At 36.8% G+C, this 20,762-nt stretch overlaps 1 protein-coding gene across 1 annotated transcript in view; it reads right to left on the minus strand.

Annotated features, from left to right (window-relative positions):
* The window catches only part of lgr4 (leucine-rich repeat containing G protein-coupled receptor 4), an 80,553-nt gene that overhangs the window by 6,608 nt on the left and 53,183 nt on the right, over window positions 1-20,762 (minus strand). Inside the window, exons 5-14 of the mRNA XM_046840440.1 lie at window positions 16,989-17,204; window positions 14,029-14,100; window positions 11,056-11,124; window positions 8,676-8,747; window positions 8,415-8,486; window positions 7,271-7,339; window positions 6,921-6,992; window positions 3,465-3,530; window positions 3,241-3,312; window positions 723-794 (exon numbers count right to left, since the gene is read on the minus strand). Of these exons, the coding sequence (XP_046696396.1) occupies window positions 723-794; window positions 3,241-3,312; window positions 3,465-3,530; window positions 6,921-6,992; window positions 7,271-7,339; window positions 8,415-8,486; window positions 8,676-8,747; window positions 11,056-11,124; window positions 14,029-14,100; window positions 16,989-17,204 (852 nt within the window). The remainder of the gene's footprint in view (window positions 1-722; window positions 795-3,240; window positions 3,313-3,464; window positions 3,531-6,920; window positions 6,993-7,270; window positions 7,340-8,414; window positions 8,487-8,675; window positions 8,748-11,055; window positions 11,125-14,028; window positions 14,101-16,988; window positions 17,205-20,762) is intronic.

Genomic DNA, 20,762 nt, shown 5'->3' on the forward strand with positions numbered 1-20,762 from the left:
GCTCAATAAAGAATTCAGAGTAACATCTAAAGTACTACAGCCCTAACCCCAGTTAAGGTTCAAGATTCAGCAATAAGTAGGATACTGGGCAAAAATGGAATCCATTAAAGATGTATATTATATTAAAAATTAAAGCCACTGCTGACCAAGAAAATCCTACACAGGCTGGTCTCACATTTGCCAAAAAACATCTCGATTATCCTCAAGACTTTTGGGAAAATATTCTTTGGACTGATGAGAAAAAAATGTAACTGCTTAGAAGGAGTGTACCCTGTTACATCAGAGGTAAAACTAGCACAGCTTTTCATAAAAAGAACATCAATCATGGTGGTGGTAGCGTGATGGTCTGGGGATGATCATTTAAAAACTGCACTTTGTATTTATCTTTGTAGTTATCTTGTGCAATAAAAAAAAATGCTTGATCAGCTGAATTATTGTAATAAATATGCAAAAAGAAAATCATGAAGGTAATACATTTTAACAGCACTGTAAATATTTACTTCAGCACTATAATGCACACACACACACACACACACACACACACACACACACACAGACACGCACACCACAAATAAAATCCTTATAAAAAATTTAAGATGCTTTTGGGTGCTTAAGAAATCTTTAAAACATTAGTATTAACTTTACTTTTCTGTTATAAAAAAAGCAAACAAACAATAAGAACTGCACTAAAAGCTCTACGCAAGGGAACGTTCTGGACTTACAGGCTGGTCAAAGCGCTGAGAGAGTGGAAGGCATCTGGATGGATGGATTTCAGCTTATTTCTGCTCAGGTCTCTAAACAGAGTTAAACGAACAGCAGATATTAGGACCTACAACTTTACAGTACATAGATTAAATACAGATATTAGCTGAGCAGAGATCTTATCCAAACTGATTATTATATAATACAGTAAAGCTAGCCTATAACAGTACTGTATTAGAACACTGAGAGTTTTCATGCATAATGTATTTGTGTAACATCGGTTTGTGTTGCTGAGCTGTTTCTACTGTTGCCGGTTACAAAAAAAGTTCAGTCACAAATAAACGTGAGTAGGCGGAGAGGCTTGACAAGGGGCGTGACATCCAAAATGTGGTATTTTCCAAGTCCTTTTTTGTCCAGAAATGCATTAAGGAACAGCCCTGCCTCTATTAAGAGCAGACACAAGGCCAAAGTGTCGTTTTTTTCTTCTTCAGATTACTTACCATTATTTTTAGTGGCTTTGTTGATGTGCACTGTTTATGTCACACAAATGTTTAGTGGGTTGCAAAAACTTTAACAAAGTGAAATTCTGAAACTTTCAGTCATAGAGATGTTCCTGAATTTCCTTTTTTTTTGCTCAACACTAAGCAGAACCGCTTACAGTTCGCAGCCATTTTGACAGCCAACAGCCGATTATAAACTGAATTGAATAGACCTAGAAAGACGTTTACACCTAACATTACCAAGCACCCTAGGTGATTATGAAGTAAATGGAATGAGCTAAGTATAACTGTAAATGAATTTAAAGGCATCTCAAAGACGCATTTAGAGGTAATCGAGTATCCACATAGTCACATTACATCTGTACTGTGAACACCAATACATCTGCACAGCCTGATCGACAGCGTCGCATCACTAACTGGAAACTCCAAGCTGGAGGCACCGTTCATCGCTACATTTCCCGAGCACAATTCTCACCCTGCACTCCTCGAATGAAATCAGCTGCTTTTGTTGTAGCTTCTTTTGTAATCTCACCTGCAGCTTATATCTAAGGTTTGCATCAAACCAGGATTCCTGGTACCACACGGACATAACAAATGTGTGTCATCTGTCCACGCTTCACGCAGAAAAGACATATGAAATCCGAACACAAGTTCAGCTTTGTAAGGGAAAATCACCTTATATCCATTTTGCATGTAACTTTCCTCCAACTTGACTAATGTGTGACATGGACTGTGAAGAAAACAGCTGGCAAGATCTTAGACATCTTCATATAGAAGGATTGTTTTTACCACTGTGTTTGATGCATCACAGAGACAAGATTAACGCCTAGGCATAACTTATAAACTTATAACCTAAATAAAAATGTCTATATTGCTTATGTGTATATGGATTCTTAAAATTTGGACGCAAAAGCATTTTACTGGCAGAACCATTTTGGTCAAAACCAAAATCTAATTTTGGCAAAAACAGGAGCATCTGAGAGGTTTTTTACTAAATACTAACTAAACCCAAGTGTCTAAATTATTAAGAGTAATGGTGCCACTGTATAATAAATAAACAAATAAATAAATCAACAAACAAGTGTTCATTTCATTGAATAAAAAAGCAGAATGTGTATGTTCTTCTCTTCATAATGCACTCGGTCTCACTGCTCCCCATTTCACACCTGAGCCCCATTACACTTACTCTTGCATGTATTATAGCAGAGGTGCCCGAACTTTCTACAATGAAGGGCCAAATATCAAACCTGATTGAGGGCCATGGGCTAAAAATAAATGGTGAAGACAATAAATTATAGCAAACATTATATTAAAATGAAAGCTGTCATGGTTCCTATGATTTATGATTTCATGATAAAATAAATAAATAAATAAATAAAAACTAAATAAATAGAAAATCCTGTAATTTGCTCAAACCTAGAAACTTGTAGCACATTGAGAAATAATCCAATTTATTGTACAATAGAGTACAAATACAGGTAGTCCTAGAATTACAATTGTTCGACTTATAATTTTCCGATCTTACAATGACGACAGCGATACGACAAAATTGTACGAAATACGTATCAGTGTATATGCTGTATGATATGCTGGGATGCTGCCAGGATGTATGCATTGTAAGATGTCTTACTCTCGCCAGCGGTCGGAAGAGATCAGTTGTCTCGGTTTTCAGTGTGTAATTTTTTCTGTGTTTTTGGTGTTTCAAAGCCTAGTTTTAGCTCTTGTCTCTCTCCTTTTTATCGGCATCGCCAGACACTGAAACGAAGCGTCCTCTGGTCCTAATTTTTTTTAAAAGCTGGTCCAAAAATTGCATTTATTTATATAGTGGGCCAAATCAAAGGTCACCTAAATTATCACCTAAAATCTGACTCAACATGAGACATGAGAGATGGAGAAATCTGCTTCTCCTCAGCAGTGTTCCACACATCATTCACCAAGCTGTGAGTCAAACTACAAGTGATAAACTACAGGCTGAAAAACAAATAAGATGAGGAGCTCTTCCTGTCTCCTAATACTGTAAGAAATGAAAATGAATTACAGAACTCGCAGGTTCGTCAAGCCATGGAAGGTGTCTCGCTCTATCTGCTGGATGCGGTTCTGCTGTAGAGTTCTGCACACACACACACACACACACACACACACACACACACACACACACACAGAACAGAGAGATCAAGCTATTTAAACTCCTGCATTACAGAAAAACAGAGAGAAAGAGATAGCAGGCTACAGAGGACTATAGAGAGAATGAGAGACGCTCACATGTCCTGAAGACTCACACAGCCCTGAAAGGAAGGCAGCTCTTCGATCTCGTTGTAGGAAAGATCTCTGTTAAAGATAAATGCGCCCACACACACACACACACACACACACACACACACACGTTTTATTACGAAAAAACGAAATATTTCACATTACACACAATTACACCCAGTCGATGTGTCCACCATTATTAGAACAAACATCCATACAAATAAAATTTGCAGCAGCCAAACAGAAGCTAGGGTGTGTGTGTGTGTGTGTGTGTGTGTGTGTGTGTGTGTGTGTGTGTGTGTGTGTGTGTGTGTGTGTGTGTGTGTGTGTGTGTGTGCCTAGCTCTGACTGCCGTTCCTCAGGGAGGTCATTAGAGCTGAGTTTTTAACCTCCTAAAGCGGACCACACCACACACTGCCTATTAGAATGATGTTCCCTAACATTGTGTGTGTGTGGACATGCAAGCAGAGGGTTTGATTACATGTGTGATTGGTACACTCTCGTCCAATCTAATAGGATCTTTGACATTTATTCACTTTTACTACTTATAGTTTTTGGATATTTTTAGTGCGAGTGTGTTCCATTCATTCTTTTGTTTTTCTCTGAGAGTAATTCAGGTCATGTGGGTTTTTAGTTCCCCTCCAATCACAATCACATCAATCTTAAAAGTAATGACATTATATAGCATTGAATCGTTTTTATTGGCTTACAATAAAACTCTGGCGTCGAGGGGGATGCCTTCACTGCCAACACATCTAGTCCTCCATGTAATCAACAAACCTACTAACAACTTTTTTGACTCACTCTAACTATAAACTCACTCAACTCATAATCTAACTCTAACTATAATCTCACTTTAACTATATAATCTCACTTTAACTATAATCTCACTTTAACTATAATCTCACTGTAACTATAATCTCACTTTAACTATATAATCTCACTTTAACTATAATCTCACTTTAACTATAATCTCACTCTAACTATAATCTCACTTTAACTATAATCTCACTGTAACTATAATCTCACTGTAACTATAATCTCACTCTAACTATAATCTCACTTTAACTATAATCTCACTTTAACTATAATCTCACATTAACTATAATTTCACTCTAACTATAATCTCACTTAAACTATAATCTCACTTTAACTATAATTTTACTCTAACTATAATCTCACTTTAACTATAATTTCACTCTAACTATAATCTCACTATAATTATAATCTCATACTAACTACAATCTCACTTCGATTATAATCTCACACTACAATCTCACTGTAATTATAATCTCACACTAACTACAATCTCACTCTATCATCTCACACTACAATCTCACTGTATTTATAATCTTACACTAACTACAATCTCACTACAATCTCACTGTAATTATAATCTCATACTAACTACAATCTCACTGTAATTATAATCTCACACAAACTACAATCTCAATGTGATCTCACTCTAACTGTGTAACTGAAAACTGTAAGATGTACTGCTATAGCAAAGTTAAGAGTTTGTATATTTACTGATGCTGGACATCACTGTCATTTCCTGAGTGTTTCTGACTGTTTTGCTGCACAATGTTTTTCTGTTCTAATTATTATCTGAAGTAATTATTTATCAGTATTGCTGTACCTTCTGTTTGTCCGATTCATACTTAAAGACAAATGAAACATGGAACAGCTTTATATGAATCCCCAGATGCCTTAATAATAATAATAAAAAAAATATTTTCTACTACTTCCTCCTAAAAAAAAAAAAAAATCAGTGTTTGATCGCTCAGTGTTTTCTGTAGCGGTGTCCCACTACATCGCCTAATGAGTGTTAAAGCTTCGGAGTTTGTTTTGTAGACTGTGAACTACCAAAGTTTGTTGCATTTTTTCAACTGTTTCTCACGGATGAGACGAGTTAAACGTGATCACTTTGAAATACTGTATTCTATATTAAATTTGGTCACATGCATGATGTAATGATTATAAGTCACTGATCCACCAGCAGTATCTTTAACGAGGTCCCTTGCTGTTTATTTTGAAAGGCTTTAAATTTGTTAGCAGGCCTGATTGGATATAAATTGGAAAATTGACTTGGCCAGAGTTGTCCTTCCTCCTGTTTGTGGACTTGGCACTGTTTTTTTTTGTGGTGTTGTGTTACTGTTTTCCCTTAATTAGTGTTAAAAAGTTTTGTAAACCCATAGGCTGGTATTGTGAAAGTACTTTGGGTGGGCATTTTTATAAAAACAGCAAGTGTATAGGTTGCCATGTACAGACAAATCCATATGTGGTGCCATTTTATTGGCCATTTCATTATACCACCTCAGCAATTTACGTTTACAATTACATATTTTTATGTGTTCCTCTTATATACTATAGCAATTTTACAACTTATTTTCTTTACTTATTAAACAAATCGCTAGTTGCCATGTATTGCAAAATCCGTACCAAATATGTATTGTATCTATCTATAGTATACTAGCTGTATATTGGTTGAAATTGTTAGACAATTCTCATTAATATTTATATATTAATAATAGTAAGAAAAAAAACATGGTGGTTTGTAATGTATTGTTACTAATCCTATGCTGAATATTTTCCCACAACACACAACATATCCTGATGTGTTCTGTTCCTACAGCAATTTTTCAACACTTTTTTTTACTTAAAAAAGAAATCCCAAGTGACCATAAACGGCAAAATCCATGCCAAGTACCATTTTAATAGCATTAAATGTATATTGGTTGAAATTGTTAGACAATTTTCATTAATATTAATATATTCAAAACAGTTAGAAAATAAAATGATGTTTGTAATGTATTGTTTCTAACCCTGTCACGGATGAGGTTGCGAAAAATTTCCCGATAACGACATGTCCTGAAGGGTTCTGTTCCTACAGCAATTTTTCAACTTACATTTTTTATATTTATATATATATTCACAGTTGCACATGATTTAGTCTCTGTGAGACTTTTTTATTCATTTACTTGTTAAACAGTACGCCTTTATATAAAACTGGAATCGTTAATGAATTGATGATAAAACGAGTAAAATTGTTTGCATCACGCTGCAGCATTGCACCCCGTCGTTGATTCGTTTCTTCTAACAGCATGCCTCTGAGTGTTTCATTGCTTACATAGCCATTAAGTGTCACTTCTGAGTCAGCTTTAATTACACCACCTCAGCAGTGTGACTGACACATTTACATGTTTTCTGATCTGTCGGATTCTACAAGCTGTAATCATTGGATCAGTGTTTGAATGATGGGTGTGCATGTTATGTAATTTAACGTCACTGCACTACTAATAGTGAGCGTGTGTGTGTGTGTGTGTGTGTGTGTGTTTGTGGGTGGTGCCACTGGGGTGGTGGAGAGGTTGGTTGTTTAGAGGTGAGGAGGGTGACAGTGAAAACACACACACACACACACACACACACACAAACACGATATTGCAAAAATGTAGTGTAACTTACAAAGTTCGGAGAACAGAAAGGTCCTCACACAGATCTGCAGGTACGGTTCTGATCTTAGTGCCTGTCAGAGTGCTGGAGTACACACACACACACACACACACACACACACACAGAAAATAAACATTCACACGTTTATACCATTTCAGTGTCTATTTACAGTGATGATAATCAGAAATCACAGGGTTATATCATATAAATGTACAGTAAAGCTCTGATTGGCTGGTTGCAGACTGAGAATAAAAGAAAGAATGTTTTCAAAAACACTCCTACAAATGATAATTCCAGTTGTCGTTTCTCCTTTTTTGGACTGCAAAGCTTTATCTGTATACATGTTGGAGTGAAAAACTCACAGGCTCTCCAGATTCCCTGTTCCAGTCAGACTGGGGAAGTGCTGCATCTTACTTGCGCCACGCAGCATCCTAACACACACACACACACACACACACACACACACACACACACACACACACAATTATTATTATTTCAATAATGATCACACTCTGGTTCCTCTCAATGTTTCTTCCTCATACCTTCCTTGCACACAGTCGCCCCAGGCTGCTCATCGGGGAGAAATACACATAATTCCCTTCATTTCTAATGTTCTGTGAAGCTGCTTTGAGACAATGTCCACTGTCAAAACATTTTTGTTGCATAAACTAACTGAATCGGTTTATGATTCGATTATTTAAAGTGTTCACTATACAGGTCCCTGTAAATGAGCTGAGTCTATGATGGAACGTGTTAGAACGTGGGCATTAATAAGAGCTATTCGGAACTGCTATCAGAGCTACTGATACAGCAGTGAGTTCTGATCCACTGACGTATTTCCTACATCATCACTGGGTTGTTTCACCATGTGTCTGTGCTTGCCAGGTAAAATTAGTCTGAAACGCTTAGTACAGTATTAGTGACATCATCTGTGTCATGACAAACAGTACAGTTTATATAGAGGAAACTTTCAGACTTAAACTCTGAGCGTTGAAAAAAGAAGAGACACCAATTCAACCTAAAAACACCTCATTATCTGACCAATCAAATTCATTCAATTCAATATCTGACTAATCAGAATCAAGAATCCAGCAGTCATGTGATTTAGCAGGAAAGATGTAGAATTAGTTGTATTGTAGAAGAAAGCATAAGAAATAGAAATCTGGCATACAATCATATGTATCCAGACTACGATGTAAAAATTATAGATTTTTTTTTTTTTATTCTTTTGATTATTTCTATTTTAGTGTTCTCTAAACCCGATTAGTCACTGGCAATGCTTTCACAGCCTTTCTCACCGGAAAGCTTAAGCCAGACCGATTCTAAATGCGAATAAGTGTTCAAAGGAAAGAAGTATAACATTCTAATCTGCAGATTGTTTTTTTTTTTTCTTTTTTTTTTCTTTTTTTATTTATTAGAACTTCGGATATTCTGATTAACGTCAAAATATTTCATGGTATTGATGCGGAGATGCAGCGGATAATCTTCAGTGAAATGCAAACTCACAGCGAGTGCAGGTCTGATAGGTTCTGGAAAGCCGACCTTCCCACGAAGGAGAGAGGGTTGTCATAGAGATGACTGCGCGCGCACACACACACACACACACACACACACACAGAAACATTGTATGAAAATTCACGAGCTCTGGCTCTTCAGACAAGTCATGAATAAAAAATGCTTTGAATAAAAGATCATTTTTTCTAACAGTGTGCATGTGAATGTGTGTGTGTGTGTGAGAATATTATAGCTGTGTTATAATGCACTCACATGGTACGTAGCAGTGGATTCTTATGAAAGGCTCCTTCAGGTATGATTGCGATATTGTTACTGTGAAAGCCACTGTGGAAGAAAAAAGAAGCGTTAAATGAATCAGTGTCAGATAATGAGAATATTTCATTTTAATCCTGAAGCCTTTTGAGACACATGAGCTTGTAGGTATTGTGATGAGTCATGCAGCAATACAGAGTCTGAACACGAGATGGCGCTCTGATACAAAATGTAACACGGAACAAAGACAAGACTCCGTTAAACGTTACAATCTTCCAAACCTATGAGCATCTCCACAATTAGACTTGTATTTAAGAACAGACTAATACTTTATAGCTGACTGCTTATAAAATAAAATATTTACCAATGTGTTTTGAGTGTGGAAAATAACCAAGTGCCATGATATCAGTACTTTACTTCACTGTTAAACGTTTTGCTTTCTACCTTTTACATTTTTATACCAGGCTCAGTTTTAATCTATTTGGTGACATGATCTATATTTTTCTTCTCATTGAGTGCTGTTTTTAGCACATCAATCTACTTCTTTTCCGATCAACCACATTTCCTGCCTCTCACACACCACAGACGTAGGATAGTTTACAAATCTAACAACAAGCACAGCAGAAGGCAACAAGAAGTCTGGGGTTAACGTGGATGAGACAGAGGGAGTCAGCGATGTAAACATGACATTCCTGATCATCATCTTCTTTTCACTGCTTGTGTTCTATATGGTGGATGTTCAACCTGGACACATTCATTAGATAACAAAATGTGAACTTCAGGTCCGGTTACCAGTGTGACACTAAAACAGTTAGTAGTAATGGCTATTTTTTACTTAAGGACATGTCAGAGCCCAAACTTCTTTATTTGAGTGAAAATGTGTAGTCAATAACTTCAACCTTTTAAACATGAGCATCTGTACTTCTACTCGAGTAAAAGATGGGTGTACTTTTCTCATCTCTGCCGAGTGCTTGATTAATAATTTAAGAAATATTACTATGGGGCATTTACATGTGACTCAAATAAAACTAAATTTGAAAATATAGAATCAAATATAGAATAGAATTTTGGACAAAAATATTTTATCAATATACATACAGACATTTCTGCAATGCACATCATCCCATACACTATATAAACAATGTTTTTGTGGAGAACCCATTCCACATTTAGTCCACATTTGCTGTTATAATAAGAACTAAAGATTTTTTTTTTTTTGAACATTTAATACCACATATAGTCCCCATTTATAATTGCTATTATAATAGCCTTCACTCTTCTTGGAAGATGTTCTGCTAGATTTTGGAGTGCTGTTTTGTAGATTTGTGCTCATTCAAAAACAAAAGCGTGTCAATTAATAAAATCAGGTACTGATGGAGGTTGTGGAGGCCTGGGGTGCAGTCAGCGTTCCAAATCATCCCAAAGGTTTTCAATAGAATTGAAGAGCTCTATAGCAGGCAACTCTTTCACTTCAAGCCATGTAAACCATATCTATACGGAGTCTTTTCGTTCAAGTGAAGGGAAAAGTTCATTCAACTGCTTCCAAAGACGTCCTCTACAGTTGTGTTCCTTCAACTGACTCTAACAGTTTGCAGAAGAAGCACATATGGCTGGAAATGTCAGGTGTATAGTTTTCCTTATTTTTTAAATGTCATACTCATTTTCAATTTATCATATTATTAATGTGACTTTTCAAACTTTTTATTTCAATTATTTGAATATTTTTTAATTAATATGAATAGAAATACATATTAAATATTATGATAAATATATGAAAAAACAATGATTAAAAAAAAGAAGGCAAAGGAAAAAAAGAGGAATTCTTTGATAAGCATACATGTCAGTAAAATTCAGCACTGAATAAAATGAGAAAGCAGTGAGCTGTATTTCATTAGTAATTAAACCTGCTTTTTTGGAGGTCATGTGATAGTATCTTTACACACCGTGGCTACGTATCAAATGTGCTTTCCCAGACTTAACACACATGTCGACTCAGAAACGGTCTGTTTATGTCTGATTATGTGGATCAGATTGTAAAAGCAGATAAATGCAGTGCAGATGTGCTCCATGACCAGGTTTGGGGTGAAAAATAAAACTCTTCAGAGTCTCCTTTGGTTTCGTTGTTGATTGACAGGTTGTGAAAAGGTGGGCGGGGCTCATGCACCTGGCCTGAGTAAACTCACACCTGGTATATGCTCTGATTTAATTCCTTTTGTCTCTCGTCAGGGGGAAGTGGAGTAAACGTCTTGCTTTTGATCTGTGAGGTAATGGGTCCAACCCCTCGCTCTTTAACTTCCTTAAAAATGAAAGACAGAGGGAAAGAAAAAAAGAAAAAGGAAAGGAGGAAGAAAGAAAGAAAAAAAGAAAAGATTTTACTTACAGCTCTTTCAGTTTGGGGAGAGTCTGGATGGCTTCGGGAAAGCTTTTCAGGTTGTTGTAGTTCAGATCTCTGAAACAAACCCAAAGAAATTGGCAAAACGTGACATAACAATGTCCATTCATAATAAACCAACTAAAAGTCTGTGTAACTGAGGCTTACAGATGTACTAATGAGGCCTGGGGGTTTATTCTTGTGGATACCATCAAATTATATAGAAGGTTCCTCTCGCAAGGAATAACGAATACAGCAAAAATGATGATTTTTATAGGAGCAATATACATCTGTAACAGATTTCTTTTAGAAAACGAGATTGCAATTAAGCCTCTTTGGCAATTTTAACCCAAATTTTTCATTTGTATTTACAAATCAAAAGGCTTTCGAGTCGTTTTATTTCTAATAAAATGCAACAACAGACTGACAAAATCCATAAAAATCAATCATAAAAACGACTCATTTCATAAATAAAAACTATTTGTTTCCTTGTAAGAATAAGTTGTGTTGAATCCTTTAGTATCATTTTCTATCATTTTAAAATAACCCCAAAAAAAGGTTAGGTGTAACGCCAACAAACGCCCGAATAAACAAATCAACAAACAACAACAACAATCAAACTGTAGAGTAAACAATCAGGAGGTGCCGCGTCACTAATCAGTCTGGCAGCAGTGCAAACGCAGTGTTTATTCAGCTGTCAGTCACAACGATCTCTGTGTGTCGTGTTCGCAGTTTAATTTCGGCTCAACACTCGAACTTAAACCACCTAAACCTGCCGGTCGTGTTTTAAACTGAGCATCGCTGCACAACTGCATCTGCTCTGAAGATACAACGATACCATGGAAAACCAGAACCAAAGTAGACAAGCGGCACAATTCACCTGAGGTGCTACTGCTAACAAGAAATTCCTAACAAGTGGAGAAAAAAAAACAGCAAGCACACTGAGAAACATCGTACATATGATAATATATGCAAATAAGGGCAGAATTTCAACTTTAGCAAAATGGAAATTTAACAAAAAAAGGAGGCTCAAATAAACAGGCAGGTTGATGTTAAACATCTACAAGCTGAATTTATTGTGCTAATAAAGGTGTAAAAACATTATGTAAATGCTAATCTCTCTGTAAATGCATATGTATTTTCCTTTGCTTTCAATTAGAACAAATTGAAGCAAAAGTTTGCCTTGTAGGCTATTAAATAAAAAGTAGCACCTCAATAGCCCCGCCTACACGTTTCCTATTGGCTCACATATTCTGAGGCTTATAAAGGTCGAATTTTCCCCAGATTCAATCTAAGTGAAAGTAAACAATGCCAAAAATATAATTCAGTGAACTGCCATGTCCACCAGGGAATTGGATACGAATCCGAGGTGTCTCCTGTATCCACGCAGCAGACGGTCAAAAAATAATAATTCGTAAGCAGTATAAATGTAGTTTCCTGTGCCGGTGGTTTTATAAGAACATACCGCTTTAGGCAAAAAAAAAAAAAAAAAAAAAAACCCACTGGGTTTCCTTGTGAGCGTCTCTAATCAGTAATTTGAAGGTTATTTGAAAAAGTCTTCCTGTTGTTTGAAAAACTCCCCTGTTCAGCGCAATACTGCACACTCCACAGCTACATTTCTAACAACAGACACGGTCATGTTTTTTTATTTTCTAACTTTATGGTTTGACCCTGAATAAAGAGGGCAATAAAAAGCAATAAAAAAAATGGGAGCGGTTAATTCAGGACTTCCATTCATGCGGATGTGGTTTCTGAATTCGAACACCTTTTTGGTTTTCCTGAATGTTTCTTATAATTCAGTGAGTGTGTGGAGCGACACACTCAGCAAAGCTTAACCACACAATTACAGGTTTATATCCGGGCTTTTATGTGAACAGGGCTGATATTACATTTAACACACTTGTGTCTTACTTGTATGTCTACGACTGAAAACCCTATGCATCAGGTATTTCTGTGCTGCATAAATAATAATAAAATTATTTGCTGTAATTGTCACATGATAATTTCTGGCATTTTGCCTCATTCTAGACCACTTGTGCCCCTTCCCTTGTCTTGCTACCCCCAAAGGGATGGAGGATGTTGGCGTGCCCTCTTCCTGTCCTAACTGCGGCCAGAATAAATAAAGCAGAGTCAGCGATGGCTATCTGCCTTCCCCTTCCCCTCTTCCTCCACTTGCTGAGGGCAAGACAGGAAGAAAGTGAGAGAGACAGAGATGAGGAACGAGGCCGAGCATAAACTTCCTCCGCTCTTGAGTTCTTGAGTTAATGAATAGACAAAAGCCAAGCCAAGATCATCGGAGTGGAGGGTTTGGAGGGGGGTGTTTTTTCTACACAGGGTAAAACGCGGCCTGTGAGACGCATACAGTCAAGCAAGCAATTTGCAGTATGGTAAACTAACTAACCCCTGAGTTCAAAGTAAGCATACTTTCCACCTTATATACACAAAACAAGTAGCATGATCAGAAACATATACAAATGACACTGTGTTGGCTGGACTGAGGTAAACAGAATGTGTCGACGGTGCTGCTTTTAAAACTGATAAAACACAGACTAGACCAATAAATGCTTGGCACACGGGGATAATCTCAGCACGGGGCAGCGCTTCCTTCAGAAAGTCTGCATTTCTACTCTCTCTAGCAGCAACACACCTGTCACTGTTATTTAGAGCACTTCATTACTTTAGTTCATGTATAGAGAAAGCTGGAAGAGTGCTAAAACCGTCTAGTGTGGAAAAGTCTGATATACAGCTTCGGAGAAAGTGCTGGTAACCTCCCTGTGTCTGGCTGTAGAGGGCGCTGGAGCAACAGCAGCTAAATTCATTACGGCTCTTTTAGCAGAGTTATTCAGTAATGTAGATTTTGGATTTGAGTAGAGATTTTCCATTTCTGTAGTTTCTGTTTACTGTAGTGTTAACACAACTTGTGATATAAAAAACTGATGAAATGAATGAACAGTTTTTGTGATTTAAGATTCAGTAACTTACAGTGTTTCCAAATTTTCCAGGCCACTGAAGCAGTTCTTCCCAATGTTTTCAATCCGGTTATTGTGCAGATGTCTGAAAAAAAGGCAGATTGTTTGCATTACTGAGGTGGTTAATGTATGGACCTGCTGTAGGTATGACTCACGTATGGCTTGACTAATTCACATCAAGTGTGTAAAACAAACAAACAAAAACATTATACACTGGGTCATTATACAGGCATAACATTAGGACATTATAACATTATGACTGGGTAGTAAATATTATCTCTTCATAATGGCACCTGTTAGTGGGTGGGATAGATTAGGCAGCAAGTAAAATTTTGTCCTCAAAGTGGAAGTGTTTAAAGCAGGCAAAATGGGCGAGTTTGACGAGAGCCAAATTGTGACAGCTAGACGGCTGGGTCAGAACTTCTCTAAAACTGCAGCTCTTGTGGGCTGTTCCTGGTCTAAAGTGGTCAGTGTCTATCAAAAGTGGTCCAAGGAAAGAACAGTGGTGGACCGGAGACAGGGTCATGGGTTCACTGAATCAGCATTCGGTTAATGTTGTTAATGCTTGATGGGTCAGGACTGTTTTGGCATCAAAAGGAGGACCAACACAATATTAGGCCGGTCAATCAATCAAATTACTTCATGATCAGAAATAACTTCGGGTCATGGTGGTTCTGGGCTAATCATTATAATCAGGAACTCTGTTGCAGCCAAACAACTAACCAACTTGCCACCTAACTAACCAACCAAGTTTTAATAATGTTATATCTGTAATAATTAATATACTGAACCACACATAAAGAGTTTGATATATCTCAAGACCACAAACTCAGCATATTGGGGCCATTTACATTTTAACACAATGCTAAAGACATTTCTTCTAGTTAATTATTTCCTCAAAAACAATTAGATGTGTGATATAATCGTATCCATTCTCAAAACACAATTGACTTATTCAAGTGATTTCTTTGTATCTCACTTAATTTAAGTCAGAGTCCAAAATGATCAAATGGCAAACTACAGTGCTGTGACTAACAAAAGCAGTCAGTCAATTTCACTTATGGAGACAAAATGACCACAAGCCACATCAGTTTTACATTTTTGTAGCTACTATGACAAAAAAACAAAAACCTGTTCACAGTCAAATCTGAAAACTCTCAGCATCAGAAAAGCTTTCGTGTAATCAAAATCTCTTTATCCTCAATGTATATAAGCTAACAGCACAGAGCATAGAAAATCATGAACAATATGTTCTGTATAAAAGCAAGCCAAACCTGACAGCTTAAAATTAAAATAAATTATAAGAGGAACTTTAGTTATACAGCTAAATCCAAACTCCAAATCCACCACAAGCAGTTAATACACTTTAGCAAAAAAAATATATATATATTTTCATATTCGTGTTTAGTGACAATACACTTTATATTCTAAATACAGGAATAGTCAGACCTACCCTGTGCTGCACTATCTATATCTAATTTATTATTCCTGAGAAAACGCTGAGATGAGATGGCTGTTTTTCCTGTAATTTTCCAGTCATTAAAAAGAGGCATGGTAGAGCTGAGCAGTTCAAACAGAGGTACACTTGGGCAGGCTCGGAGCGGAGAACTCATCAGGCCTGGTGCACGTCTGCCTGTTTGTTCAGCCTCTTTAACAGACTAATTGGCCTACAATCCTTAGACAAATATTTTCCAGCAGCAGGAAAGAAATTGGTAAATCAGAGATGCGGGGAAATGTTCAGGGAGAAAGACAGAGAGAGACACAGACAGACAAAGAGAGAAACAGATGCAAGGGCCTGATGTTCCTTTGAATACTGCGAGACACTTTGGTACATCTTGAATTCTGCTTTTTCCAAACTCTGTCAACACGGTGTACCTGTGGGTTTGTGTGTGTGTGTGTGTGTGTGTGTGTGTGTGTGTGTGTGTGTGTGTGTGTGTGTGTGTATGCGTGTGTGTAAGCATGTGGCCTTTTCTTAAGCTTCCCAGGCCCCATTTTTTGTTCAGAAAGCTGATAGATGAAATAAACACATGACACATGAAGACAATTAGAAATGTCCAAGAGAGGCTGACTTGTGACGGGGTATTAAAAAAAAAAAAAAAAAAAATATTATATATATATATATATATATATATATATATATATATATATATATATATATATATATATATATATATATATATATATATATATATATATTAATGCAATACACTTTAGAATTATTATATTATGATTATTATTGATTATAATCAATTACATTGGCACAAATTAAACTGATTAAATAAAATTAAATTTATGGAAAAATGTAATTAAATAGTTTACATTTGTTAGACCCCATCTGGGTAATACATTATTTTGTGTTTGTTTGTGTGTGTGTGTGTGTGTGTGTGTGTGTGTGTGTGTGTGTGTGTGTGTGTGTGTGTTCCTGGTTAGCAGCTAACACTAGCACTATGGATTCTTTAGTGTTTTCATGCATACACAAAACTAATCTTGTTTCCGGAACTGAGTGAGTGGCCACAGTGATCATTTATTTTTATACCTCTGGCATTGTTGTGTATGTTTTTAAGTTTAATAATAATACAAAAATGTGCTCAAAGTGCAAGGCGAAGACTAAACAAACTTGCGGTTCGCCACTTAATATGTTCCTTAGGGAACTTAGATTTTAATTATGATTGACATAATAATGATAAATTATGTTGAAATATAATATCATGAAAGTAATCATGCCAAAATAATGAAATATTTACTTAAAATCATAGAGTTTCAGGGCATCTATAGAAAGAATATCATTATTCAAATTATTATTATGTGCAAAATCTCAAAAATGCAAAGATGTGATGGAACATCTGGAAAGCACTCGAACTGTAAATCTTGGATATACTAATCGCTAATCAGGCGATACACTTCATAACATTTTTAACATGTACATAAAAAGTCATGTAGCAGTAAAACTCAAAGGAAAAATATTGTACTCACAGCACCACCAGGCTGGAGAGGTTGGCGAAAGCGCTGTCAGGGATGTGGCTGATTCGGTTGAGTGCCAGCGTGAGCGCCTGCAGGTTCCCCTGATGCTGCAGAGGTATAACTGGAACCTCGGTCAGGCTGTTATCATCCAGCCACAGATGTCTGAGCTGCTGCAGGCCCTGGAAACTGTCCTCGGGCACCACTGTGATGTGGTTCGCATCCAAGCGCCTGCAGAGAAGCCAACAGGTTCAAGTCATATCGCCTGGTATTGTCATCCTTTCTATTTACTACACATATACATACAGAGATACAACAGAAAAACAGATGCAGGACCCCAGTGTGCCAAATTTACTTACATTTGTATTTGTATAAAAAACATATCAATTGCCTTCACATAGTCAGTGGTGACCGAAGTATACAAAACGTAATTGTGTGAAAGTAAAGATACACTCAGTAAAATATGACTCCAGTAAAAGTGTCCATTTAAACTTTCACTTGAGCAAAAGTACAAAAGTATTTGCCTTCAAATGTACTAAGTCTATGATTTATTACAGCTAGAATGTTCATCATTTTTTGTCACAAGTTTACTTAATCAACTCAGTTTATGAGAAAAGACTCTTAGCAATGTTATTTAGTCTAATAATGGAATGATAGTAATTAATCAAACACTGATTGGTATCTATTAAAATTCCTTCCGAACTGTATGTTCATGCTAAGTAGATCCCACCAAGTGCCAATCAAACAAAATTGAAAACAGAGAGCGTGCTCTACCCTGATTGGTGGCTTGCTGCCTGCTTTACCAGTTACGTTTTTATCCACTCGTAAAAAAGAACGACTGGTTTTCCAAAATGTAGCTGAGTAAAGAGTAAAAAAGATATTTAAAATATGAAATGAAAATGTTACAGTAAAGTACAAATGCGCAAAAAAAGCTACTTAAGTACAGTAACTAATTACATTTGCTTTGTTACTGTCCACCACTGCATATAGTACTAAAATTCATCATTTTATGCTGCCACTTTTAAGTTGCAGAATCGTTAATCATGCCACATAAATCAAAGGACACACAAGTAGTAGTAGTTATATCATAATAGAGACTATTTCCATAGTATATAATTCATAGTTCATATAAACAAAACTGGTCTTTACAATAGAAGGGCAGATATGAAACCAGGGCTGTGAACCTCTGTATTTTCAAAAAAATAAAGACATTACTAAAAACATAGAGAAAAAGGGAAATTAGGTAAAAATGTGGTCATTTACGAGTGAAAGTCTTTACTGTTGGTCAAGAACAACAGGACAAAAAAATCCAGTCACTAATGACTAAAGAATGACTTCTTCCCAATTGTTACACTTTATTATTTTATAGATTGACATGAAAATTAATTGAGTTTTACTTTCAAGCCATTAATCTTCATACAATAATCCATCATGAAAACATTTTGTGCTTCAAATGCTATGTTTGGTCAATACTATGTACTGCTTATCGACTGTTAAATATCAGCACTAAAAGTGAAGCATGGTGGTGGCAGCACTACAAGTTGGTATTCAGTGACATTGGTCCAGACTTAGAGGATTATAAATGCAGGCAAATATAGGGACTTATAAATGTTTCAAAAAGAAATAATAATATTAAAATAATATAAATACATTTTAATTAAATCTAGAACACAGTGTTCAATTAAATGCTGAATATCACAGGCCTAGTTCACACACCACAAATTCACACACTCGTATATAATCTCACACACTCTTAACACACCTGCTCAGCTGTTGAGGCAAAAAATGCAAAACAATTAAAAATTAAAAAAAGATTCTTTGCTGTAACATCATCACTGTGTCAAAGCCAAGGTGTTAAGAGAACACTTAATGTTACACTCCATCACACATGCCTTTTCCATGAGCTCAGAGTCCAGGTGAGGGGTCAGAGGCCACACCTCGGAGGGTGCAGGGCCAAAGCAAGCAGAGCCGTGCCAAATACTGCAGCCACTTAACAGAACTGAGTCATTGTTTGTGTATTTGCTGGCTCACACGCAGGGAGGTTTTTGAGCTTAGAGGTGAAGAATGTGTTCGGTAGAAGGGAGTGCGTGTAAAACATTAAAAGCAATGTGAACAAAAATGCTCAGGGAATTTCTGAAGTGCTTAGCAAACCTCGGTTGTGAGAATTTGAAACATAAAGCGTCCTGTGTTATGATCTATTAGTGTTTGCTGAGAAACAGAGACTGTGCGCTACAACATTGTTGCCAATGATGTAATTCCCAAGTGTGCTCGACACATAATCGGTCTTCGATGGTGACCCAATGGTGAATGGACATGCAGCTTGGAGATGGAGGCAGATAAAATGGGAGATGGGTAAGAATGGAGGGTGGGGAACATCCTGTTTATGAATGACACTGAATTTCGGTCCGGAAGATTACGTGGTTCGTGCGGAAAGATGAACGATGCAGGAGAAGTGCAGGCGTGCACCAGGGGTTGTGTTCAGACAGGAATTCAGATGACATCCATCATCCTCTAGGAGTGTCACTGCTGGTACATAATACACACTACGTGCACAAGGCCTTATGGGGGATTTCCCTATATGTCGATAGATAATTGTACTCGATGGATCTTAAATCCAACCTGAAAACCTTCTTTAAAAGCTTGTCACTTTGAATGAAAGCTTATGGAAACCAGCTTCAGATATGGGCTATATGTTTAAGATGTTCCCGTATAGCTTAAGTGTCATGTCAGCACGGATCTTAATGCTGGTATGTTGCTTTAGTCAGATTTTTATAGATCGTGGATTATGGACTGTTTGTTTGCACTTGTATCTAAGTTTCTGTGTCCAAAATAAAAAACACATTTGAACTTTTTGTCAGCCAGACAGATCATCACTACACCCTTGGCACCATATGAACAAAGTGAACAACTGATCATGACATCCGTATCTGCTTTTTGAACATCATATTCCACATGTAGTCCCCACTTGCTGTTATAATAACCCCCACTCTTCTGGGAAGATGTTCCACTAGATTTTGGATTGTGCTCCATCAACCACAAGGGTGTTAATGAAGTGAGGTACTGATGTAGGGTGAGGAGGTCTGGGGTGCAGTCAGCGTTCCAATTCATCCCAAAAGTGTTCATTGAGGTCAGAGCTCTATAGCAGGCCACTCAAGATCTTCTACTCCAACCCATGTAAAGCATATCTTCATGGACCTGGCTTTTTGCACAAGGGCACTGTCATGCTGGAACACATTTGGGTCTCCTAATTTTCTCCTAAAAATGTAATTCCACCACATCCAAAGACATCCTATACATTTGTGTACCTCCAACTGTGTGGTAACAGTTTGGAGATGAACCACATATGGCCGGTAAAAGTCCGGTGTCCAGATACTTTTGTCCATATAATGTACATTCGGTCCTATGATCTGTGAAACTGTTCCTGCTCCAAAGAGAAAAGAAAGGAAAATAGGGACCAAAGGACACTTAGGATGTAACTTTCCAAAAATAACATTCCTGCAATGTTCTGAAAACATCTGCTGTAATAATAATTTTCCTCGCAATGCTATGATAACTTTTGAATCTGAGCCGGTGCCGATTCATTTTTTTAAACAGCGGCTCGGACAATAGTACAAGGAACCGGTTTGTTTTGGTACATTCTAATACCTTGTTGTTTCTACAGTGACATCACATTCACAGGGAATAGCACGGTAGACGTTCTACGTAATTGAATCCTAGAAATACATGAGTGAAGATTCCTTTAAATAGCTTCAAATGAACATTTTGAGATCAAATGACATTTATGGAAGA

The sequence above is a fragment of the Silurus meridionalis genome, chromosome 26, assembly GCF_014805685.1.
Source record: "Silurus meridionalis isolate SWU-2019-XX chromosome 26, ASM1480568v1, whole genome shotgun sequence".
Classification (NCBI taxonomy): Eukaryota; Metazoa; Chordata; class Actinopteri; order Siluriformes; family Siluridae; genus Silurus; species Silurus meridionalis.